The sequence below is a fragment of the Homarus americanus genome, unplaced genomic scaffold (assembly GCF_018991925.1).
Source record: "Homarus americanus isolate GMGI-L3 unplaced genomic scaffold, GMGI_Hamer_2.0 scaffold24260, whole genome shotgun sequence".
NCBI lineage: Eukaryota > Metazoa > Arthropoda > Malacostraca > Decapoda > Nephropidae > Homarus > Homarus americanus.
The window spans coordinates 2,345,956-2,372,101 of NW_024721079.1; the positions used below are offsets into that span (position 1 = coordinate 2,345,956).

A 26,146-nucleotide genomic window follows, 5' to 3' on the forward strand; every position below is an offset into this window, starting at 1 on the left:
GTCCTCTCATGGTACCCCTGACACTGATGGTACCCTGTTACTGTCCTTTCATGGTACCCTGTTACTGTCCTCTCTCATGGTGCCCTGACACTGTCCTCTCATGGTACCCTGACACTGTCCTCTCTCATGGTACCCCTGACACTGTCCTCTCTCACCCCTGGTACCCTGTTACTGTCCTTTCATGGTACCCTGTTACTGTCCTCTCATGGTACCCTGACACTGTCTCTCTCATGGTACCCTGTTACTGTCCTTTCATGGTACCCTGTTACTGTCCTCTCTCATGGTACCCTGACACTGTCCTCTCTCATGGTACCCTGTTACTGTCCTTTCATGGTACCCTGTTACTGTCCTTTCATGGTACCCTGTTACTGTCCTCTCATGGTACCCTGACACTGTCCTCTCTCATGGTACCCTGACACTGCCCTCTCTCATGGTACCCTGTTATTGTCCTCTCATGGTACCCTGATACTGTCCTCTCTCATGGTACCCTGACACTGTCCTCTCATGGTACCCTGACACTGTCCTCTCTCATGGTACCCTGTTATTGTCCTCTCATGGTACACTGATACTGTCCTCTCTCATGGTACCCTGACACGAGCTTCTCTATGCCCTCAGAAATCATGGAGGAGTTCGAGCGTGGGCGTGTGGGCAGCCTGATGGGCGTGGAGGGCGGCCATGGGCTGGCCAGCAGCATGGGCGTTGTAAGATCATTGTATGACCTGGGCGTCCGCTACGTGACCCTCACACACAAGTGCCACACACCCTGGTAAGTCACCCTAGCACACCCTGGTAACGCTAACCAACCTTCTGAGGTGTTTACAGTTAAAAGGTTTACTCTAGAATAGATAACTCTCTCTCTCTCTCTCTCTCTCTCTCTCTCTAGTATACATATACATAACTAACACCTGTGTCCTCCTCCTTCAGGGCGGAGTGTTCTGAACAAGGTCTTCCGCCGCCCAACACTCGAGGCCTCACACCCTACGGTAAGGTGAGTAAAAATACTTCCGCCAGACGATCGTTCACCTGCAATAGCTTAAATCACTCTCCTGTCACCTCCCCCCTTTCCTTCATCCACACCTGCAGCTGACACACCATCACTAACTGCAAATCATCTGCCATGACTTACTGTGGCTCTTTGTCATGTGTATACGAAACGTTAAATGGAAAATCAGTTTGTTTATGGCTCATTCTTCTCTCTGTCTATCGTGATGGATGATTTAATACGACTTTAAAACATCTTTCATGTGATTTACCGACTCATTACAACTTTATTTCACAAACGGAAGAAAAATATTAGCATGTAAACATTCATTACAAAATGTATCTTTACGATTTTGTGCTAGACGATATGACACAATGGATGAAGGATTATGACAACCCTACCGAGACAGCAGGAGTTACAGTGTTCATTTTGAAAATTATCGGACCCCTCTATAACGATACTTTTTGGGAGGTTTTCATATAGAGGTCTAGTCTTTGGTGTTTGGTAATGTGTGTTTGGGTTATATGAGTCGCCTTCATCATGGGAAGTTCAGAGTGCTGACTTAGAGGGACTGTGCGCTTATTGGACTGGTCTGATGGAAGCAAGCAAGCAAGCAAGTAGGCAAGGACTTAATGTGTGTTGGTGATGGTTGGTTTAGCGTGTGTGTTGGCGATGGTTGGTTTAGCGTGTGTGTGTTGGTAGTGATGGTCGGTTTAGTGTGTGTGTTGGTGATGATGGTTGGTTTAGTGTGTGTGTGTTTGTGATGGTCAGCGCCAAATGAACCAGGGAGAGAGGCAGGAGGCGGTGATTGGTTGGGGCAGGAGAGTGGCAGCATGACGGATAACCCAGCTTGTACACACACTCCCGCACCACCACCCTTGATTGTTCCTTCTGCTTGTTTTGTGTGTGTGTGTGTGTGTGTGTGTGTGTGTGTGTGAGAGAGAGATTACAGTTACCTTCACATCGCCACCCATGTTTGGTCTTAGAGATTGTAACACACACACACACACACACATTTAGTTTCTCCATGTTGTCGTATGTGTTTGTGTGTCAGCCCACTATCACTTCACCTATGCCACTTTCACACCCGTTGCCACTCAACAAAGACTCAATCAGTCAGTCAGCCAATCAGTCAGGTCTGACTTGGTATTCATACAGCAAGCTGACGCAGATAAGAAAAGTAGTTTTCCACCGCACCGAGATGAAAAACACTGACCTTAAATTGAGCGTTTCTTTTTAAACCTGAGGGTGTGTTCTCTCTCGGCTGCGGGAGGAGGGCAACACAGTCATGGCGTGCGGGTCAACACAACACAGCTCCTCTGTTACGCCCTGCAGGTGACATTAACAGCTGAGTATATCCTGAGCTATTTCAGTCAAGTGCTTTCATACGACAAGCAGCGTGTATACAATCTCTCCCTCTGCCCTACGAACACAGGTATAGTTGCTTCTTCAGGGCCTCGTGTTACACCTGCAACAGGGAAAAAGTAATATATTATTGAACAAGACCGGAGGGACATGGTGCAGGTTGTAATAAAGTCCAAATATGTGGAGACTCTTGAGAAATCTTATGACGATTTTCATCCCAGTCAGGAACATTCTCACAGTCAGGATTATTTTCAGAGTCAGTCAAGAACATTCTCAGCCAGGAACATTTTCTTACATCCAGGAACATTCTCACAGATTCTCTCATCCAGGAACAGTTCCACAGTCAGGAACATTCTCTCATCCAGGAACATTCTCAAAGTCAGTCAGGAACATTCTCACAGTTCGGAACATTCCATCGTCAACAAAAGTTCAAATGCGACTCGGTGCTGTTTTCACTTTCCTTACTAAAAGTACTGTTATTTACCCCATCGCAAGTTTTCATCACAGGTAAACTGATCTTAAAGTCCTTTGAAGAAGTTTCAACTTTGAAGGACTTCTCCATCTCCTCACGACACACTCCTGGGAAAGATAATGTGGTGACGTAAACATTTCCTTTCTCTTTACCTTCGACTTTGAGTATTAAGAAATTCCAGCCTTTGAAATATTATTATTTTTTCATGAGCATGCAAGAGCATCTGACCACCTGCGCGAGAAGTGTGTGTCGTCTGAGGCTGATGTATGTGAGCCTTCATTAGCGCGCGTGGGTGTGTGTGAACCTCCACCGCTGTGCAGATATATCACAAATGGCCTTAATTTTAACTCCATTTGTAAAGTGAGAACGTGTGTAACCTTCACGTGAAGTTTATTAGAAAGACATCAGCCAAAATGACCTTGCAAGTGTACCCTAACGGCGGATATTTATCACTTGTGTTATTTAGACTACAAAACAATCAGTATTCGGATTACCTTGTTACCAGTAGGTAGTTTGGGGCTGTGTATTGACAGGTGAAACTAAAAAAAAAACCTTATCAATGCAATAAAAGTCATATTAGTGATTACAGGTGAGGTGAGGTGAGGTGAGGTGAGGTAGAGAAGCAATAGTTTATGTCGTCAAGTCTCGATACACTCTAGACGCCATTAAGGGTTGTCATCTTTATCTTTCAGGGTGTGTATGACAGTAATTTCTGTTGTTTTCCTCTGGTGCTGTGAGACATCTCTTAGATTTTGTGGTTATTTTACTCTGCTGTTTGAACTTGCAACGCTGAAATTTATGTTACGAGCTTATACTTTGCGTCGTCATGATGTTGAGGCAGTGTGGGTATTTAGGTGCTGTGTGTGTGTGTGTGTGTGTGTGTGTGTAAAATTTAATGAATATTCCCGAGTCTATTTTGTCGTGTAACTTAAATCTCAATCCTCACGAATCATCAGTCTTGGCTGTTAAGAATGTTGGGCGCTAAGTCTGATAAATCCTCAGTAATTCCTTAGTCCCTGTCGTGTAAGACCCTCTATCTTTATGGGATAATTCCTCGCCTCTCGTGGAATTAATTTTGCGCTTTTATACTATGTAAGATAGCCATCCGACACAAGTAAAGCATCCAGGGAAAAAACAGTATTGGTTAAAAATACCCAAGGGAATTTTATCAAGCGAGTTTGTCCCGCCTTAGTTCTTGATAAAGATATTCACCAGACTGTGCTATTAAACAGGGGAAGACAGTCTTGACAAGCGCAAAGTTAGCAAACTCCCTCCCTCCCTTGTTTTAATTACGGGGTTCCTTCAAACTTCTCCGTGTTGTTTCCGATTATTAGCGTTGACGAGCAACTTTCCACCGTGGAGAGAGGACAGGCGATAGAAACTAGAAATTAGCGTAAGGAAAAACAAGTGTAAAGATGTTAAAAATAAATCTTAGTGAAACTCCATCCAAATTTGGGTAGATTATAAAAAAGCTGGCTAGGAGTTTTATTGTTTTTTCGGAGGGCATGAGGGAGGCATCAGTGTTGAAAATTTTACGTATACTGTATAAACTCTCAGTTGATGACGAAACTAACACGAGAATTATTCAGAATTTGTGTCACAGAATTCCTGAATAAAAAAACCCTACTGATTTAATGAGTACGAACTGAATTATAATGAAGTAGAAAATGTTTCCATGTTGGTGTTACATTAGACCTCTGATGTTGGCCTGAACTGCCACTGTGTTAGAGCAGTAAGGACTGCTGTATAAACGAGACTGTGAGGGGAACTGAGTTGTACGACGAAGTGTGAGAATTAGTGCTGGAAAAAGGTGATGATGCTTACTACCTACAGTGAACCACAGCATCACGTCTCCACCACCTACAGTGAACCACAGCATCATGTCTCCACCACCTACAGTCATCACGTCTCCACCACCTACAGTGAACCACCACACGCAGTCACGTCTCCACCACCTACAGCATAACACCACGTCTCCACCACCTACAGTGAACCACAGCATCACGTCTCCACCACCTACAGTGAACCACAACACCGCGTCTCCACCACCTACAGTGAACCACAGCATCATGTCTCCACCACCTACAGTGAACCACAGCATCACGTCTCCACCACCTACAGTGAACCACAACACCGCGCCTCCACCACCTACAGTGAACCACAACACCCCGTCTCCACCACCTACAGTGAACCATAACACCACGTCTCCACCACCTACAGTGAACCACAGCATCACGTCTCCACCACCTACAGTGAACCACAACACCACGTCTCCACCACCTACAGTGAACCACAACACCACGTCTCCACCACCTGCAAGAAAATCTTCCTCTTGCGTCCATATTTTCTTCACCGCGGCCACAATACTCTTGAGAAAAGCGTTTTTTGATCCACATCTTTTGTGAGCATAATGATGCCAGCGAGGACCCCAAACAGCGAGAAATATTCCACGCGTGTACCTCCAACCAGTGTCTTCAAGTAATAACCTTTTCTCTCTACCTGAATAATAAGAAGCTCGGGCGAAATCTTCCCCCCTGTGTGGGATGCTTGAGGTAAATCCCTCTTAATTAATGAGATGCGCACTGCCTCACAGACAACACCTGATTCATACTACCTGGGAGGCAAGAGACCGAGCTAAAGGTGTTATTTATAGTAACATGGGCGACTAATATAAATTAATAATTATATAAAGAAATATATATATGATAGTGATTACAGTGACAGAAAATCGTATGGGGTATATGTAACATTTCATAAATCAAAGGCGATCAAGAGTTGGTTATCGATATTATATGATTGTGAAGAAGAGAACCGAGACTATGCAGAGAATACCCCGGCCTGAGCACGTGTAAGCGTAGGAGGTAATTCTCTGTCATTTAATCAGTCAATTAGGAAGTTAAGAAATCGGTCAGTAAATTAATCATTCATTCATTCAGTCAGTTAGATAGTTCATTAGTGAGTGGGTGAGTGGATGAGTGAGTCAGTTGGTTAGTCAGTCAAATCACTCAGTCAGTCAGTTGATCAATCTTATAGTCAGTCAGTCAGTTGATTAATCAGACAGTCAGTCGATCAGTCAGTCAGAGAGAGAGAGAGAGAGAGAGAGACGGTTCATGCAGGCAAGTCCTAATTAATGTTTGAGCGGGCAGGAAGGAGGAGGAGGAGGAGAGAGAGAGAGAGAGAGAGAGAGAGAGAGAGAGAGAGAGAGTCTTCACACTAATGGCTTATCGGTATGTTATACAGTGAAGTTAAAGGTGATATATACAAACAGTTTAACGCAATCCTGATAATAGATATTCTTATTATTTCCGACTCATGCTGACAATTTCTAAGAAGAGCTCCAGATAAACAGAAGATGGGCTAACGTTCGTCTGGCGTAGCTTTCATAAGTGTGTCCCTACTGGGTGGATGGATAGCAACGCCAGCCCCTGTGGATTGTCTGTCATACTGGTGCTAATTATGCCTTCTGGCTATGTTACAATGAGTCACTGGAAGCGGATCTTCATAGGCGTGTAGGTGTTTGTGGTGATGTTGGATAATGAGGCGCTTACCTGTGTATATTGTCGTCAGGTGGTGCTGGAGGGCGAGAGACAAGGTGTAAGAGCTCAGGTGGAGTCTCGTACGCATAACACTGTATTGGTGCTCTGAGATAAACAACAACGAAGCCTCTGACAGGACTGGAAATTGGATCTGTGAGGTCAGGCACCAACGAGATAAATACTGTATATGGTAAAGCGTAAGGAAGGTGAGGTGTAGTTTATACGTGGTGATAACAGTGTGTGTGTGTGTGTGTGTGTGTGTGTGTGTGTGTGTGTGTGTGTGTGTGTGTGTGTGTGTGTGTAACCTCCCTTATTTTTTCTAATTAGCAAGTTTCTCCGTTACATACTTTGTTAATAAGATAAAGCTACTTAACTTTATACTTAATAAGATATAGTTTAGGATTTTTTTTAACAGGGAAGGTGTAGGAGGAAGAGACTTAAGTATAAAGAACTGTCTACGGTGCCACGGCTAATGACCACTTCTTAACTAGCCGAAACCAATGCTAATTAAGTACGGCTTTAACGACACCCGCTTGATAAAGGCCAATAGTGAAGCACCTCTAATGAACCGCCTTTTTTTTAACGAGGTAAATTTAATGGCCAGATGTGAACGACGTACAGTTAATGAACGTTAACTGTTGACTAAAATCGACATGTGTGTTAGTGAGGTTGTTCACGAGGGTTTTACTGAACATTGTGACGAGGTTCATTCCCTCCCCCCACCCACCCCACCCCTTTCTGTCTCCCTGTATGTCTGTCTCTCTGTATGTCTGTCTCTCTGTATGTCTGTCTCTCTGTCATAAACGATCATATAGATTGTAGATCATCATAATGCACATATATATAAATAAATAAAATAATCGAAAAGATAACCTAACATAACCTAAGGTAACCTAATTTTGTTGTCTTATAATGGTAAACGACATCTTAAATGGAACAGAACTAATTTTTATCATATATAAATTAATGCCATCAAGTTGTTAAAAATTACCTCTATGGTGATAAATGTCACTTGCTTTATTTACTGTAGCTTCATCACCCGTAATCCCTGGTGAGCTTGGCATTTGTATACACTCTCTGCTGGAACGCTGTGGTCGATGTGACACACTCCTATCCTGACACACTTACTGACTCCGCCACACACTCTCACCCTTACGCACTTACTGTCTCCTCCACATATTGTCACCCTCACACACTTACTGTCTCCTCCACACACACTCACCCTCACACACACTACTACAAACGCCACACACTTTTATATCGCGTGTCGTTGTATTATTATAGGTGGTAGTCATTTTACCTATAACTACAAAATGAAACTTTTGTAAAATATGAACATCGTAATAATTAATAAAATTTGCTACAAACTTATAATTACTTATTAATTAACTTACCTCCCCCACTCATTTCTCCTTCCCCCATTCTCTCTACCTCCCCCATTCTCTCTACCTCCCCCCCCCATTCTCTCTACCCCACCTAAAATAAGGTGACCTGGAATTATTTGTTACCTGCTAATAAACTGAGTAATGGAATGGGTTTATTTAATTATTTATTATTTGCGTTTAAAACAAAGATATTTGTTTCCCTCTTTTCTGTTTAGTGTGTGTGTGTGTGTGTGTGTGTGTGTGTGGTGTGGTGTGTGTGTGTGTGTGCATCAAGCCAGGTCAAAAATGTACCCACGCTTTAATTGTAGCTTCTGATAGGTGACAGGTAAGTTATACGGTAATTAGGCTAATGCAGGTATCAAGTGAATAGCAATTATCAACACGTAAATTAGATTTTTGACGCATGAGAAGAAATTCATGTGTGTAAATCGTTCTGATATTCGAGTAATTTATTTCACCCGTGAATTGGAATACATTTTTTTTTGCTAATTATAGATGCAAGTAAATTTAATATCCTGGTTAATATATTCAGACAATATATTCCGTCTTAGAGCCACTTATTATGCAAAAGCAATTTCGTCAAGATTGATAATAGTGTAATATATTCCTGCAATATTTTCCATAACTAACACTCAACACCGACCACCACCACTAACACTCAACACCGACCACCACCACTAACACCTACTACACCACTAACACCTACCACCACCACTAACACCTACCACCACCACTAACGCCTACCACCACCACTAACGCCTACCACCATCACTAACGCCTACCACCATCACTAACGCCTACCACCATCACTAACACTCAACACCTACCACCAAGACCTACCACCACTACCACCTACCATACCAATAACACTCAACACCTACCACCAAGACCTACCACCTACCACCTACCACCTACCATACCAATAACACTCAACACCTACCACCAAGACCTACCACCACTACCACCTACCATACCAATAACACTCAACACCTACCTACACCACTGCCAACCTACCCACCATCACCAAGACCTACCACCTACCACCTACCAATAACACTCAACACCTACCACCAAGACCTACCACCACTACCACCTACCATACCAATAACACTCAACACCTACCACCAAGACCTACCACCACTACCACCTACCATACCAATAACACTCAACACCTACCACCAAGACCTACCACCACTACCACCTACCATACCAATAACACTCAACACCTACCACCACTAACACTCAACTGCCTCATAAGCTGTGGGAGGAAGTAACAGTGGGGGAGACAACAGGTCTTCACTCCCTCCTCCTCTCTAGTTCAGGGTTGTTAAGCAGTGTCCTCATGTCTGACGTCATTATAGTCCATTGATATATGTTAACGAGTTCTTACTTATATATGTTTGATAATTAATAAGTAAACATAGAGTAACACACACACACACACACACACACACACACGACCATAAGTGAATATGTTCAATGGTTCATGTTCACTTATGTCTGTATTATCGTTATGTCTCTGAAAGATGAAAGTCTTGTATATAGATGAGACATAAGGGAAAGAGAGACACACAAACACTGAGGTGGATAAGTCATTAGACATAGAATCAGACAAACTAATAGATGTGTTAATAAGTAGATAGACAGAAACAGAAACAAAAGATAAGAGAGATAAAGATAGAGTTAGTGTATAAATTATTAATCAGCTTAACATGCAGGCGGAATATTGTTGACGAGTGTTTTTATGTGAAGGATTAAAGCAACAGTGTGGTAACTAGTCAGCTGTTACATCAAAGTTGACGAGAAAAGACATTTACTGTGTTTGCTATGATGATAATAATAATAGTAGTCCTATTCTGTATTACTATTATATAAGTTGGGGAAGATTCGTTTATATATATTGATGTTATTTATATATAAGGGAACATGAACAGCACAGTATATAGAACATAGCAGAACACACCCTTTATAGCAGTGAGAATAAATGAATAACAATGAATAATGGTGGTAAATGTATAGATATATATGTGTGTATTAGCTCTTGTTTGAGGCCATCCTGCATTAAACGGGGAGTGAACGAGAGAGTAGAGTAATAGTGAGGTAGAGAAGGTAGAGGGAGACGGTAGTAAGGCGTGGGTGAAGGGAGGGGGGATTCCTATACCTCCTTCTCAGGGTTGGTCTTGGGACAATATTCTCCTCTCAGAAATTTTTATGTAATTTTTTTCTCCCTTCCTGTAATTTACTGCATCTTAGGGAGGGATTATTGCATTCTTGCCTCTTATTTTTTTAAGGCGTTTTTTCAGATTGGCAAAACGTAAAGCGTCAGTACTCACCCGCGGGAATAATAATGCGATAATAAGAAGCTTCAAGGATAACTCCAGGGGGAGATATCATCTTTTAAGTGACATTCAGAGGTTTTTAAACCTGATATTTATTTGTATTAATTTTTTGCTAGAAAGATTTAAGAAACGTGTAGTCATTTGTTTTAAATTTCAATCGTAAAGTTTTAAATTGCCTTCGTCGCCTCACGTTGAAAGAATTCTGTGTTGTCAGTAGGCACGAGAGGTGTGTACAGTATGTTGTGGAGAGATACTAGGCCTTCAAATGATCATTTATCTCATAATTTTATAATATATACAGTATATTTTCAATGGCTATATCGGTAAATAACTATAAAATAAGTGACTAAAGTAAGAAGAGCAATATCATAAGTTTTACAAGTCACCTGTGTGGCAACATCCCATTACTGTGGTAACAATAATCCCTCTATTTGTCACAGTTAATCTGTATGATCAGCCACTGAGCGTAATAACTGATATACTGAATTGAACCATTTGCGTAATGACTGCCACTCTCAGTCATTTCATGATATGATTGATGAGGTCCAGTCATTTCATAGAATGACTGTATCAGTCAGTTTATGATATATTTTATAATTGTTAAAGTTGTAAATTATGGAAAAATACAGGTAAGCTTCCAGTATACAGGTTTTATTTTGTAATTGAAAGTCATTACCTGTAATTCCAGCGAAACTGCATTACAACATTACAAACATGGGCAGGTGTTTACTCCACAACCAACTTTATGCTACAGTGATCTGTACTTTTTCATTTGTCTAATAATGTCGACTAAACTGTTTACTCGTTTACACTGTTCGTAAATATTTGATTTTACAATACAGGTTGCTGGAACACACTCCTCCACTAGTTTACTTACACCATCATCTACGGACAGGAAAAGATCTATATCATCACACGAAGAAATTTTACCACCAAGAAAGGATAAGACTCACTAATGCACCAGTGGGCAGGAAGGCTACGACAAAAACTCATTACCACCACACTGCCTCACCCCCACCACACTGCCTCACCTCCACCACACTGCCTCACCTTCATTACACTGCCTCACCTCCACCACACTGCCTCACCTTCATCACACTGCCTCACCTCCACCACACTGCCTCACCTCCACCACACTGCCTCACCTCCACCACACTGCCTCACCCCCACCACACTATCTCACTGCCTCACCTCCACCACACTGCCTCACCCCCACCACACTGCCTCACCTCCACCACACTGCCTCACCCCCACCACACTATCTCACTGCCTCACCTCCAGCAGACAGACACACACACGAACGTACGCGAGGGAGGGGAAGGGAGACGTACACATTCCTAATTTCGTTTCCCTTGACGGTGGGAGACAAAGGGAACTCAAAGAAGCTGCTCAGACAATGAAGGAATTTTAGCAGATTTTAGTGGATTTTTTTTATTTATTTATTTATTTTAACCAATAAACTGTTTCTCGTAGATTCATTTATTATCAGTGGGATGTTATGAGAGAGGTGGTGGTGGGTGGGGGTGTTATTGTGTTTGTCCAGTGTTAGTGCAATCGTCTGTCATCAATTAGCCAGCCCTAAGTGAGTGAGTGAGGGGTAAATGAGTGAGTGAGTGAGTGAGTGAGTGAGTGAGTGAGTGAAATTAAGGGGTAAATGGTGTCCGCTCCTTGCTTATATATAAAATGAATAATCAATCACAATTTACTTGATAAATCAATTAATAATTCACCAATAAATAACAAAGATAACACCCGAACTCTCCAGAGGTCATAAACACATTGATATAAAAGTTAATAAATAAACGTCGTATTCTTTTTTTTTTTTTTAGAATCTTACCTTCGGGGAATAATTTACCACGAGACAACACACAATAGTTCCAATAATTCAAAACTGACTTAAACAACAACACATTTCAATATAGTTCTAAAAAAAAACCCAAACAAACTAAGAATTGACGTCATGTTTATTTTTGTGACTATATTAAGTATACCATAGAATAAAGTTAAGAATTACACAACAGCTATAATAAATCCATAGGCTATATAAAACTTACATAGCAATATAGATCGTTTAACTGTATTCAATCCTAGGACTCGGGAGGGGAGGGGGGGGTGGTCACAGCTCACGGCCACAAATATAATATTTCACACACTCCAAGGTGAGAAATGGGGATAAAGTTTGGTGGTGTGGCCGAGGTGTTTTATTACCCTAAGCTCGTGCAGTGTGTGTGGGGAGGGGGGAGGAGGAGGAAGAAAAAGAAGAGGAGGAAGAGGAAGAAAAAGGGGAAAAGAGATGATGAGGAGGAATACGGGGAGAAGGAGGAGGAGGAGGAGGACAAGAAGGAGATCGTGAGAGGAGAAGAGTGTAAGGACGAAGATTAAGTGTGGAGGGAAGCTTTCTTTGTTACCTTTCTCTCTTTCCTTTCTTTTTCTTTCTCTATGCTCTCTTTCTTGTTTTAATTTTACTCTCTCTCTCTCTCTCTCTCTCTCTCTCTCTCTCTCTCTCTCTCTCTCTCGTTTACCATTTCTGCTCCAAGGTTTTACTAACAAACGCCAAGAAGTGAAGACAAATCCTTTAGGAAGACCATTGGTTTTACGGTTGTGTTGTGGTGTTTTCGTCCACCTGACAACACCACCTCGTATACCTGGGAAGGAGAGCACCGTAAAACTGTAGCCGATCGAAGGAAGTGAGTCACACAGGAAGAAATAAAGGTGTGACAAGGAGGCGAAGAGAGAGAGAGAGAGAGAGAGAGAGAGAGGACAGACGAAAAGGGTGAAAACAATACAGTAATGATGATATTTTACACCTGGTGATTATTGTGACGAAGATTGATGGTCTCAGAAGTACAATAAAGACGCATATTTTATAAAGAGAACGCTTGGGGGGGGGGGTGGGAGGTGATTTTTCCCACAGTATATTAAAAGCAAGGAGGATGCGTCTAGAAGCAAAATATAATAAAATGCAAAATACCCTCCAGATCTCTGAGGATGAAATAGCTTTAAAATTCAGCCAAGTTTTCATTAGATTCCTTTGTATAATACTCCGGGCTTTCCTCGTCCACAACAAGTGTTTATCCACGGCTCGACCATCGCTGTTCCTGCTGAGCATTAAGACTGATGGTAATACTGCTGTCTCAGTTGGTGGTAACACTGATGCTTCAGATGGTCACTTATCTGTCGCAGTTCTGGTAACACTACAGTCTTAGATGGTCACTTCTCTATGTCACAATTCACAAAGTTAAAGAGGTGGAAGAATAACACACACAACTACGGTCACAGAACATGGGAGGCTACCGTCACACTTTGTGGTTTGCTTTATTAAAATCAGAATTCCAAGGAGAAACCCTGGTGAAGAGAATTTACATAACATCTGAATAAGAGAAATGATAGAAAAATTGGATTAGGAAGTGTAAGGAAATACTTTTTTTTCATATAGTAAATAATAGCGTCTTAAATGAAGGAAGTTAACCAATGTTTATGAGAGACGAGCTACAGTGATCGTCATACTCTAGTCTGGACGTTCAGCCACCCAAAAAAACTATATATACAAAATTGTGTTGAAAAATTGACACAAAGGACGAATGACTTTGATAACCTTACTGAGACAAAAGGAGTCGCTGTGTTCATTCTGAAATTCATCGATCACCCCCAAGTAGAGATAGTTTTTTGTGACTGTACAATACATCAGTCGGGTTGGAATCTCCATTGACGCAGGGGGGGGGGGGTGACTGATGGCCGGTGTTCAGCTAATACTGATTAGAATATCCCCAATGGCTCGTCATAACAGAAAAACAACAACAACAGGTACATAAATTTCATCACAGGTGAAGTTAAACAAACTATTAATTGGCTGAAATACGTGATACCTGACCAATGTTAAATGTATCCTTATGTATTGCTAAGTTACCTCCCACCACCAGGTAGCCTCAACCAGAACGATATATAATTAAAAGACACTTAACACAGACCACAGGTAGACTATATTACACATATTCTTGAAAATATAAGTAAATAGATTCTAGGTGATTCAGATTTTTTTAAAGATATTCACAGATCTCTAGATTATTGGTATAGTTATGTGGCAGATATTTTCGGAAAGAGTTTTTTTTTTCGGTAAACACGCTGCGGGTTTGTGCATCGGACTTTTCTGTTGTTTTCCTAGTCGCTCTTCCACGATTTCAAAACAAGACAATTTTTGGTGAAATATGTCCCTGATGTTGACTTTTTATGGTTATGTTATTATTTTCATCATCACCATTATTATTGTATGACCTTGATTTGCCATCATCATCATCATCATCATCATCATCATCATCATCATCATATTCATCATCACACATCAGGTAGATCACTCCGATTCACAGATAATCCCTCGGGGTTAATGACTGATTGTTTAAACCAAAATTAATATCAAACACGGGACCTCTCTTTCCCTGGTAGTGTATCTCACTGTAGATTCGTGTAGAACAATGATTCACCAATCCCCAGGCCTAGAGAAACGGCGATTAGGTGACTACATTTGTAAACATTGGCATTATTTTTATTCCGGCTTTTTCAGAAACTGTACTATTACGTTGGTTATTATCAGCACCACCAAAGAAGCTCACTCTGTCGTAGGCAACACAAATGGCTTCTGGGACTTCCTTAAGCTTCATTTTCCTACACTGTTGGGCTGTAAGGATGTCTCAGTGAGGGAGAAAAAATGCCTCAGAGGCTTGAGCGGGAAATGTCTCCACAATGAGCTTCCTGTTGATTCGGTAGAGTAAAATTCACGAGGTCATGTTTTAAAGAAATACCGAGAGAGAGAGAGAGAGAGAGAGAGAGAGAGAGAGAGAGAGAGAGAGAGGAAACGATATACATAGTGTTAGCTTTTAATGTTAACACGCTCAAGTTTGGGTGCTCGAGAAAGTTAATTAAAGTAGTATAGAGTAGTATTTAACTCCTTTACCATGAAGTTAATACCATCAGTGCCACTCATAACTAGAAAAAAAGAATGTTTTAACAGTGTATCATCTCGCAAATAAAACACGTCAACATCCTTGGTCATCTTCTATAAGTAAAACTCTCGTAACATCACAGACAATGTATCAAAACAATTAGGCTATACTTTTCTAAAATTCATTCCTACTTAACCTCTGTATATCTCCTCACTCTTTACAACAGCCATGGAATGTTTTGTTTACATATAGAGTGATGTCCAACAGTCTCATTTTTACTTATTTTCTTGGTTAGTCGGCCACCAAAAAGTCCACCTTTCCTCTTTCAACCCGTCATAACACACGTCATTCTCCATCATGCTAGAGCTCTGTTGTATGTAATTTCCCTTTATCCTAACCTCCACATCCTTCACCCCCACCTTCATTCCTCACATTCTTAACTATATCACATCTCGTCGTCATCCCACAATATAAGCCATCCTTTATCGCACAACTAACCATATACTTTCATCTCTTACATTAATCACGAACTTTTGAAGCTTCATTTGAGTATTAGTCACTTTGTCAGAGCTCTCTTGTTTTTTTTCCTTAGTCCATCACATTGTTAAAGAAGAGAAAATTCGGGTACAGAGAGCTGAGCGAGGAACACTAACACAGGCGGCAGAGAAACGTGAGGAAACTGAAATAAAAACAAGTTGGGTGAAGTGGGAGCAAGTTATTTTTACCAATGGAAGAGCGATGCGCGAGAGGTTTTTGGTCCTCCTCCACTCTTAAACAAATCCTCCTCAAAAATTGAAGAGCTCAGTCGTTTAGCCCTGTTCAAATTACACGAGGGAGGAGTATGAAGGATGTAACACCACTTGTAAGTTAATAATTAAAATGGTGTATGTGTGTGTGTAATAATAATAATAATAATAATAAACGGTATATTAATAGAGTTGCAGACGGTGGCTGAAAATATACAAACTTACATGTGATTTAGACCTAATGATATACGTTCAATACATTTATAGGGCTGTACAGTACATAAATCAGGAGTTGTTTATTATTTTAACAATAGATAGGATGGTGCTGTTCTTATATCTATCAGTGCGGGCTCTTATGGGCTGAATTTTGTTGTTGTAGAGGACTGCGCGAGGTGTGTGTGTGTGTGTGTGTGTGTGAGACAAGGCCGAAAGGTATTTACCTCCTAAGCCTCCTTAAGAATTTTACAGTAACACTAAAAATCAGGAGGAAGAGAACGCCTGGCATCCTGCGTCACCCGTGGGAGCTGAGGACCAAGTGAACACAAGTTTGAAAAATATTATCGAGTCGGTAAATATAACTATTTTAGTAAATTCAATTGGTTTTGTAAATATAAAAACTTTAAGTTAATTTAATTTCTTTTATAAGAGAGTGAGGCTGGCAGCTGAGACACAAAGGCTTAGAACACAGGGCGAGATGGAAACTTTTCCTCAGCTCTATTGGTCTTGAAGAAACAGAAAAAAAGATCTTAGATGGGAAAAATTGTGTTGCACCTGAGAAGAATGAACGAAGAGCTCACTCTGCCTTCTGAAGGAGCAAACTTGGGTGAATGAGAATACTTTCTATAAAAAAGGGTTTGGCCGCCGAATCTTCAAAGGCATGAGCTTTCTGGCTCTGTCCTCACAGATAGGTTAAAGTTGACAGCACCACAGGCACAGAAAGTAAGAGAAAGAAAGGTATGGAAGGTGTGGAAGTCAAAAGGATCTGGATTACGTGGGTGTGGACAAGGATCCCCCACCCCTACAGCTGACACAAGCAACTCCTCACCAACTGGAGTCATTTGTCTCTTGGCAAGAGTCGTCTGGAATATCTAATGAACGTTTCTTTGATCTTAGGTCTTCCCCCCTGAGTCTTCAACTACAAGAACCCTTAATGTATTCGAGTAAACAGTGTACGAAGCTTATAATTACGTTTCAGGTGAGAAAAATGTTGATAGTTCACTTGAAGTACGATGATGTAGTTTTTCCTACAGTAAGGTTTGAAGCTCGGTACGAAGAACATGTCACGCCACTTTTACCACCTTTCACTGTACCAAGAATATATTTATATTTTTTAACACAAGTTCAGTCTCTTGATTTACATAGACCATATTCCTCACAGCTCTGGCGGGAACCTGTGATCGTTGTGAAAGAGGTCGAGCATTTACATGTATGAAGTGAAGGTTTCTCGACGTAGACCAATTTTTCACACGTCAGATGGAGAAGATTTTTTATGGAGGTTAAACTATCCATGACAACTAACACTCACGTTGTTTTGGCCGTGGCAGGAGTCAGGTGACCTAATCTGCCTTCTAACACTCGGTTACCATACATCACTACCGGAGGTTTAAAGGTGTACTGTTAAGCGGATATTCCCTACAGCCGCTATGACAACACGTAAACTCTACCACCACCGGCAGTTTAGTTTCTCTCCTTGCACATTATTTCCCGGTACACAAAGTTGTATTCACCAGCTGCTGGACACTGACTGAGAGCTGGTGTTGCATCGTGTCTCTTCTGTGTTAACTGTATCTTCTCTTTGTTGACTGATTGATTGATTTTTTGTACATATAAATTAGATTCATCCGGGTATAAGGAATAGGTTGATATATACTTCTTTCTTGCTCTTGTGTGCGTTAGATAGCAGAGGCCGCCATCGTCAATTTACTGAAGACAATACTGGACAACATTAAGCTTTACCGCCACAACGAAAGAGAAGGTCAATTAAATTACTCACACACACATACTTGATCAGCTCCATCCCCCCCCTACCACCACCACCTCGCCCGCATCTCAACATACATTCATTCTGACATCTTAGGACCTTCACCGTCAAGGACTTCCTTTTAAGTGTCAAGATCCTTCATCCTCTGTATGGAAGATAAAAAAAAACACCATATCCCTAACCTAACCAAACCTAACCACTGACTAATCACTTCTTTCACATTCCACACGATTTCCAAAATATTGCATGAGAAAATCACTTGGTTTTCTTGGAACTGAAAAAATGGAATCTAAAATTCTCTCAAATTTTTATCGTCATATTCCCTGCACACCGTCCAAATAACCTGAAATCCCCTGGAAATTTACACGACAATCCTCACTCCCCTGAACCAATAACAGTAAAATATTCACACAAATGTTCAACTACAGGCAACATGTTTACACTCAGAGCGGGAGACTAAGTTGTTGACACTAAACAAATAAACACACACACACACACACACACACACACACACACACACACACCTCAAGTATGATATCTCTCTGAAATGTTAAATATCTGGCATGTGTAAAATGATATAGCGCTAATATATCTGACATCTCTCTTATGTCTGACATCTCTCTTATGTCTGACGTGTGTGGTATGTCTGGTCGTGCGCGAGGAAGACTTAGAGTAAATGTTCCCGGTATTTCAGACACGCTGTCACCTGCCCTGGGTCACTAAGCCAGGTAATGACTTAATACACTTGTCGTTGCCTTTCTTGATGTGGACACGAGTATGTATGTATGTATGTATGTATGTATGTATGTGGTGTAATGGTCAGCATGCTCGCCTCGCAAGCGAGCGGACCCGGGTGCGATCCCCGGGCAGGGTGAAACTATGGGCAAGTTTCTTTACGCCATTTGCCTCTGTCTACCCAGCAGTAATTGGGAACCTGGATGTTAATCGATTTGCGGCTCGTGTTCTGGGGTAATGGTTAGCCAGTGCAGCTGGCGAGTTGTCCGGTCTTCTCGGACTATTCCTTGGCACTGGGTCATACAACTCGTTAACCTAGTGTGCAGGTTGTTGTGTTGGCGACAGCTTCTATACGTTAAACAAATTCACGCTGGCCATCCTCGTTACACGAGGGGCAACCATTATGTATGTATGTACAGGGGTGTATATATGTATGTATGTGAAGATACATGTATAATTGTTTGTTTATACAAGTTGCTAATGGACAGTACAGTACACATCCATTTACAATTACTGTGTGTACGGTCCTGTAAAAAAAATATCCCTGATTTTTAATGAACATGTAAAAACTTTTAGTAACATACGTTCATTATTATTATTATTACCAGCTGAAACACCCCCCCCCCTCCACGTATTATTGAAGTTTTTGCTCGTTATGTTTTGGTTAAGATCACAACCTGTGTTCAACGAGGTGTTAAGTGTTAGTTTTACCTCTCAAGAGTCAGGGCGGAGTCATGCACTACAATAAAAAGACTAATTAATATTTTCTTAATAATGTTGAACTAGTGTATTACTAACCTTGCTACGCGCTTAAAGACCCTCGTTATCGAAGCGTAGTAATAACATCATAACAACAACAATAACCACGAATACTTACCCCAAATGGTCTGTACTTTCCCTCTAGAACAAAATAAACTCGTAGATTGGCCAATATCTGTATGTGTCTAAATCTGATTATATATATATTTAACTTATAGTATTATATTATCTCATTTAGGAAGTCAGATCAACATTAACAAATCCCTGTAGATAAAATTCACATGTATCATTTGGTAGAGAGGAGGTGGGTAAGCGAGTGTTGGTGGCAGAGGGAGCAGCGGCGGGTTATTGGCTAAACTCAGAAAACTTAGTTGTGAATGTGGTAGTCGATACATCGTCTTATCAAGTTCTGTCGAGTTGCATTGGATTTTCTTTCAATGGTTGTGGAGTTATGGGGTTTGTCCTGGGCCAGACAGACGGATAGACAGACAGATAAACAGACAGACGGATAGATAGATAGATAGATAGACAGACAGACGGATAGATAGATAGAATGAAGACAGACAGGCAGATCAAGTTTTAGAGAGAGAGATATGTGTAATATTGAGAGACAATTCATCAATTAAATCATCAACCAACTCGTCAATCAATTCACCTGGTCAACTCATCAATCAACTCACCTGGTCAACTCATTCATACTTCGTCAAGTTACTACCTCATCAGTCAATTAATCAGTCGACTCCATTATTCACCTCACCAATGAATCACCATTTAATTTGTCAACCAACTCACCAGTCAGTTCATGTATAAACTCATTAATCACGCCATCAGTCAACTCAGCAATTAACTGACGTAGTGAGTTATTTGATTGTAAATTACCTTAAAATTCTGGGATAACCTGACAGGTAGTTTGTGGTGTCTGTGTTGAGTAATTGGTGGGACGAGTCTAGATTACAGTAGTAGTTTGTTTTGATCCCTTCCTTCACTCCCTTCTCTCCCTGCCTCCCCCCTCCCTTCCTTTCTCCCTCCCTCCCTTCCTCTCTCCCTCCCTCCCTCCCTTCCTCCTCCTTCCCTCCTCCCTCCCTCTCTCCTCCTCCTCCCTCCTTCACCCTCCCTCTCCCTCCCTCCCTCCTCCTCCTCCCTCTCTCCCTCCCTCCTCCTCCCTCCTCCCTCCCTCCTCCTCTCCCTCCTCCCTCTTCTTCCTCTCCTCCTCCCTCCTTCCTCTCTCTCCCCTCCTCCTCCTCTCTCCCTCACCTCCCTCCCTCCCTCCCTCCCTCCTCCTCCCTCCCTCCCTCCCTCTCCCTCTCTCTCCTCCTCCTCCCTCCCTCCCTCCCCTCCCCTCTCCTCCCTCTCCCTCCCCCTCTTCCTTCCTCTCTCCCTCTCCCTCCCTCCTTCCCTCCTCCTCCCTTCTCTCTCCCTCCCTCCTCCCTCCTTCTCTCCCTCCCTCCCTCTCTCCCTCCCTCCTCCCTTCCTCCTCCTCTCTCCCTCTCTCCTCCCTCCCTCCTCCTCCCTCACCCTCCCTCCCTCCCTCCCTCCTTCCCAGACTCTCCTCCTCCCTCTCTCCCTCCTCCTCCTTCTCCCTCCTCCATCCCTCCCCTCCCCCTCTCCCTCTCCTCCTCCTCCCCCCCTCCTCCCTAATCAGCATCGTTCTTCCTTCTCCTCCTCTTTCGTATAGATTCCATCAACACTCATCCAACATCCTCCTCCCTTTCCTCCCCTTCCTTCACCCATTATTTTCCTCACTTCCTCCCCATACCCATCATACTTCCCTCACCCAACATCTTTCCCTTCTAATACCTGTTGGTGTGTCCTGGGTTCTCTATTCTCATCTCTCTGTGTTCTCTCTCTCTCTCTCTCTCTCCTTAATTCTCCCATCTAAAGATTCGGTCGCACTCTTCAGCTTATTTTACCAGATGATTAAATACCGTAACGCTAACCTAACCTGACCTCTTCTTTATTTATTTTTATTTATTTTCCTAATTCTTTTCTTCCCTCCCTCTGCATTTCTCCCATTCCGTCCCAACACAATCCTACCACACACCCGTCTCTCTCTCGGTATACAGTAGGAGGCGCCACAGTCCGCTGTTATACAACTAAACACGGTGACGTTAACCCAGGATTCCACTCTGAATTATTACGTGTGTGACGATACAGGCGAGTAAACACACACACACACACACACACACACACACACACACACACACACGCACACGCGCGCGCGCCCCCACTCAAAGCTAAGAGTGAGTCCATACTTAAGTAGAGACGAGAAAAAGCTTCCAGAGGACAAGTTAGAAAACGTCTTAGTCATGCATTAGTGAGTTACCGGATCCAATTATTAGCCTATTTAGTCTTGGTAGAACACACGTATAAGGAGGCATTATTTACCCATAATTGGATTTGCGAATTGACGTTTAGGCTGTTATAAAATTTTCCCGGCGGCTCTATAGAACGGCAGCAGAGACTCGCCAAATGATCCAACAAACAAGATCTTTTTATTTTTTTTGGTGATAGAAAATTCTGTCTTCCGGTCACGAGGACTTTGAAGATGAGTAAAGAGAAGGACGACCTGCAATCTCAAACATACCTGACATGAGAACTCAAGGTGACGTGAGAATCCGTGAAGATAGCCATTTCGTACCCAGAGGACAGACAAGAGCAGGAAATTACTATTCCCGTGTGTTGATATATCAGATGAAACGAAAATTCCAAGAAAATTGACCAAAGTTTACCGACAACGGATGGAATCTTTACCGACACAACTTACCTGGCCATTATTGGTGTAGAAGTGGTGGTTCAGCCCCCACGGTCACCAAAATTAGATCCCTCTGACTTTTTCTATTTCCTGGAATTAAAAGAATTGCTTTTGGGTCGCCATTTAAGGTCGACGAAAACTTTTTAAACACCGTGATGAGTTTGGCCAACACAGTGCCTCCAATGTGTTCAAACTATATAAACTGAAATAAAACTAAATTATCTATTTAGTGTATAACAATTTTTTAGAGGGACAATCTGGGCTTTAACTGTTGTAAATAAAAGTAATAAATACGCGTTGTAAATCCCAGTAAGAGCTTCCTACATAAACTTCTCGGTAATTAATGGCTGACATAAATCCTCTTATCAAGGTTTTTATTACCCAAAGTTATATTTGACGTTCCATTAATAACTCAGGTATGTTATTTATCTAAGGTAATTAACAGGTGAGTTACACACATATATATATATATGATATTTATTGGAGCGAAACACACACAGGTAAAAAGTGTCACAGCAACAAGACACACTACACCAGGTATACCAAGACTCGCTACACCAGAGAACAACAAGTGGCCGCCTCCCTCTCCTGGTGAAGGAGGAACTATACGAGGACCACACGTACGTAATAAGACGCCACCCATCCGGAATAACGTCCTCGAGATGAAGATTAATCTTGTCATCACTTAGTCTCCTAGCTTGTGGCTCGTGACCTCCTGACGCTGAGGAGAAGTGAGCCAGCCAAGTCACGGCCCTCAGCTGCCTATACTGCGGGAAATGTTTTGTGTTCTCAGATAATGTTATTGTGGAAACTTTATGAACACTTGATAGAGGAACATATTTGACTTATTCTTCTGTACGTACATGACTTACGCTAAGACTTTAGTACAACTTTAAGGATCAGTAATAAGTATAAAAGATCCATTTAACTATATTTCATCTTTTGTGGTTAAAGTGGTTCAGGCCCCTACCTGTTAAACAGTATCAGCACAGACAGTTACCATTTGTTGGTATTCATCTCGCTACAATAACAAACTTAGTGATGCTACGGTATAAAAATGCTCTCCCACCTCCCGCTTCTTCTGGCCCGTTTATATTGTATTTTATTTATTTAATTTACCGCTTAGGCGATGGAGGAAAACCGATGACTTGCTTAACGAATCTTTCCATTGTTTCTGAAGAGTTTGTCCTCCATCAGTAGGAGAAAACCTGTGGTGCTGGTTAGGATCACACTGGACATCACTACAATCCTTTGATCACTATTACCACATATTCCCGTCATCGTGGTGCCTTGGTCAGCAGCCTCACAATATCATACGTCACATACGTTCATGTAGCCATTGTCCCTTTAAGGATTATCTTTGTTGTTTATCTATAATCCTCAAGTTATTCGTAATCCACCTTCATCCCTCCCCTGTGATCGTTGTGTGTCGGGAAAATTAAAATATATATCTTGTTGGATCTTTTAATCACAGTGTAATAAAGTCTTATATTTTTGTGTTACGATGATGAAAAATAAAATATAATGATATAATATTGTAAGTTATGTAATTAAAAGTTATATATCATGTAAGGGGAAGGATCCAGTGTTAGTATGCAATGTGTTTGCACAATTGAGGCTAAGGAAAAAACAACTAAATATGAATTCACGTTCCGCTGGTTACTGCAACAACTACAGTATACACAGTAATAATTTACAAAGGATTAAACAAAAGGTCAATGTATCGAGAGGAGGATCAGAACTACTGGCTATAAAACATGAACAGTGTTGGTATTGGACTTTGTTGTATAATTATTATGCTAGGATTGGGAATGACTAATTATATATATATATATATATATATATATATATATATATATATATATATATATATATATATATATATATATATATATATATATATATAATTTTTGTTTTTATTATATCACCACCATATCATCATTATCTCTCCCCACCATCTCCCAGCATCTCTGTACGATTAAGACCAACTTGTCTCTCGCCTTCAGGAGATGATCCAGGAGATGAACCGCGTGGGGATGCTGGTGGATGTGTCGCACGCCTCGGCCAGGACGGCGCGGGACGTGCTGGCCACCTCCCGCGCCCCCGTCATCTTCTCCCACTCGGCCGCCCGCGCCCTCTGTGACATAGAGAGGAACGTGCCCGACGACATCCTCAGCTCCCTGGTGAGTACCTCCCGGCCGCCTCCTTCTGCCTCCTTGTTAGGATGTTTCTGTGTCTTGTTACCCCCCCCATCCCTCTCTCTCTCTCTCTCATAATGTTCGTACATCCTTCCCTCCTCCTCCATCCACTACAACTTTTCTGTTATTACCATTAACACAATGAGTCAGTAAGGTGGTGCACCAAATAGCTGCGACCATTAAAATGTTCATGAGTTGTTCTGTTTTATAGTTGTTGTTTTATAGGAAGAACCACCAGCAGTGTTTACTGCGGAGTCTTTGTTGTTTGAGGGACATTTTCCTAAAACCTCGAATTTCTATGTAAAATATTCTGAAAGTTCATTGACTTTTGCTGTGCTCTTTAAATATGACGATGACGCCTTAATTAGTATGACATATAAAGGGATATTTTTATTAATTTATTTTAATACGACACGAGGTGAAGGTAGTGAACCGCTCCCTCAAGAGATAACGACTCAAAATGAAAAAAAAAAGTTAATACAAATCATATTGAAGCTAGAGACTTGTGGGTTATCTGTTGACGCTAATTTGACGTAATGCTCCGACGTTGTTTCTTACCTGTCTATCTGACACATGACGGCTGTGTATTTAAAGTAATTAGGTACCTGTTACTGCTGGAAGGTGTGTTGGCCTAAGGGAAGGCTTAACAACGCACCTTCTTGGAATCTAAAGTCTATAGCGGGCATTTGGTGAAATACAGTCTATTCAATCATAACAATTTTTTTCGTATTTTAGTGTGAAAGAGACAGTTAAATTTTTTTTTTATTAAATTCTGTCACAGGGGGGAGATGATGTTCCCTGTCCACAGAAAAATCGCAACAACGATTTTAAAACGAAAACGATTTTATGTACCTGAGAAGAAAGAAAATTGGGTGAATTTACTCTCCGCAGTTTTTCCCTGGGCAGTAAAGTGGAAATATTATAACTAAAATAAAGAGAATTAAGAAAATCGGCACAGTGGAGCAGCGAGTGAAGTCCACCACAGCACAGAGGTAACAAGACTGGTGACGGCTGGGCAGGACACGGACACGCATCATACTCTTGTGAAGGATCATACACTGTGGTGGTCTGGCTGAAGTGAGTGAAATTGTTCAAAAGGAAGACCAGGGATAATGATGGAGTGTCGGTGTATGTGATGGTTCTCGATGACGATGATGTAGGTTCAGGTTATGGTGAGGTTCACGATAGTTCTGAGGAGTCGTTCAGGTGTCATTATTACCACGACTTGTCTTCACTACCTCTTGGCGTCTTGGGAGTTCAGAAGATCCTGGACTGGGTATTAGTAAGGTCTCCTCAGGATGGTGTTCTGAGAAAGACGTATAACATGACATACTTTTCTTCCACCTGGGTCCTGGTATTTAATTGTCTTCCTTTTTTAATGGCATACCAACGTCACATTTATTGTTATTTAATTTTGCTACGTCTGCTGCCCTCTTTCTTTAACACAGTGTATTTCTTTTTCACGGTAAGAGTCTTGGCTAAGAGTCACTTTAATCCACAAAGTTCTCACAATGTCACTTATATCTTTCTCACATCACCTACAAGAAACCTAAACGCGTCTTGACTTCCTCAGATAATCAGGAAAGCCCCAAAGTTTACATGACTTGTACGATAAAACGAACCCCAGCACCAGTGTTCTTCATTGTCTGGCTGGCGCTCCACCTCCCAGTGACTCCTTCAGACAGCTCCACCAAACGAACATTCACCACCCTCCACCCGGGCCACCTACTCTCCATCTTCTGCCTATACAGTGGCGCCCTTATCATCACACAAGCATAAGAGTCTATTACTGAATGCGACTTTATTACAGCTGAGACACCGAGAGACTCATATTTAGTGTGTAATAATAAGTCCAATTCTCAAGTGACTCAAAGATTTTTACGCTCTCCCAAGTTTTTCATCAAGTATTATTTCACTCCACAACTTACATCAACTCCATCAAATGAACTCCAAAAAAAT

At 41.7% G+C, this 26,146-nt stretch overlaps 1 protein-coding gene across 1 annotated transcript in view; it reads left to right on the plus strand.

Annotated features, from left to right (window-relative positions):
• The window catches only part of LOC121861332 (dipeptidase 1-like), an 85,953-nt gene that overhangs the window by 35,581 nt on the left and 24,226 nt on the right, over positions 1-26,146 (plus strand). Inside the window, exons 4-6 of the mRNA XM_042358979.1 lie at positions 616-766; positions 925-988; positions 23,996-24,172. Coding sequence (XP_042214913.1) covers positions 616-766; positions 925-988; positions 23,996-24,172 — 392 coding nt within the window. The remainder of the gene's footprint in view (positions 1-615; positions 767-924; positions 989-23,995; positions 24,173-26,146) is intronic.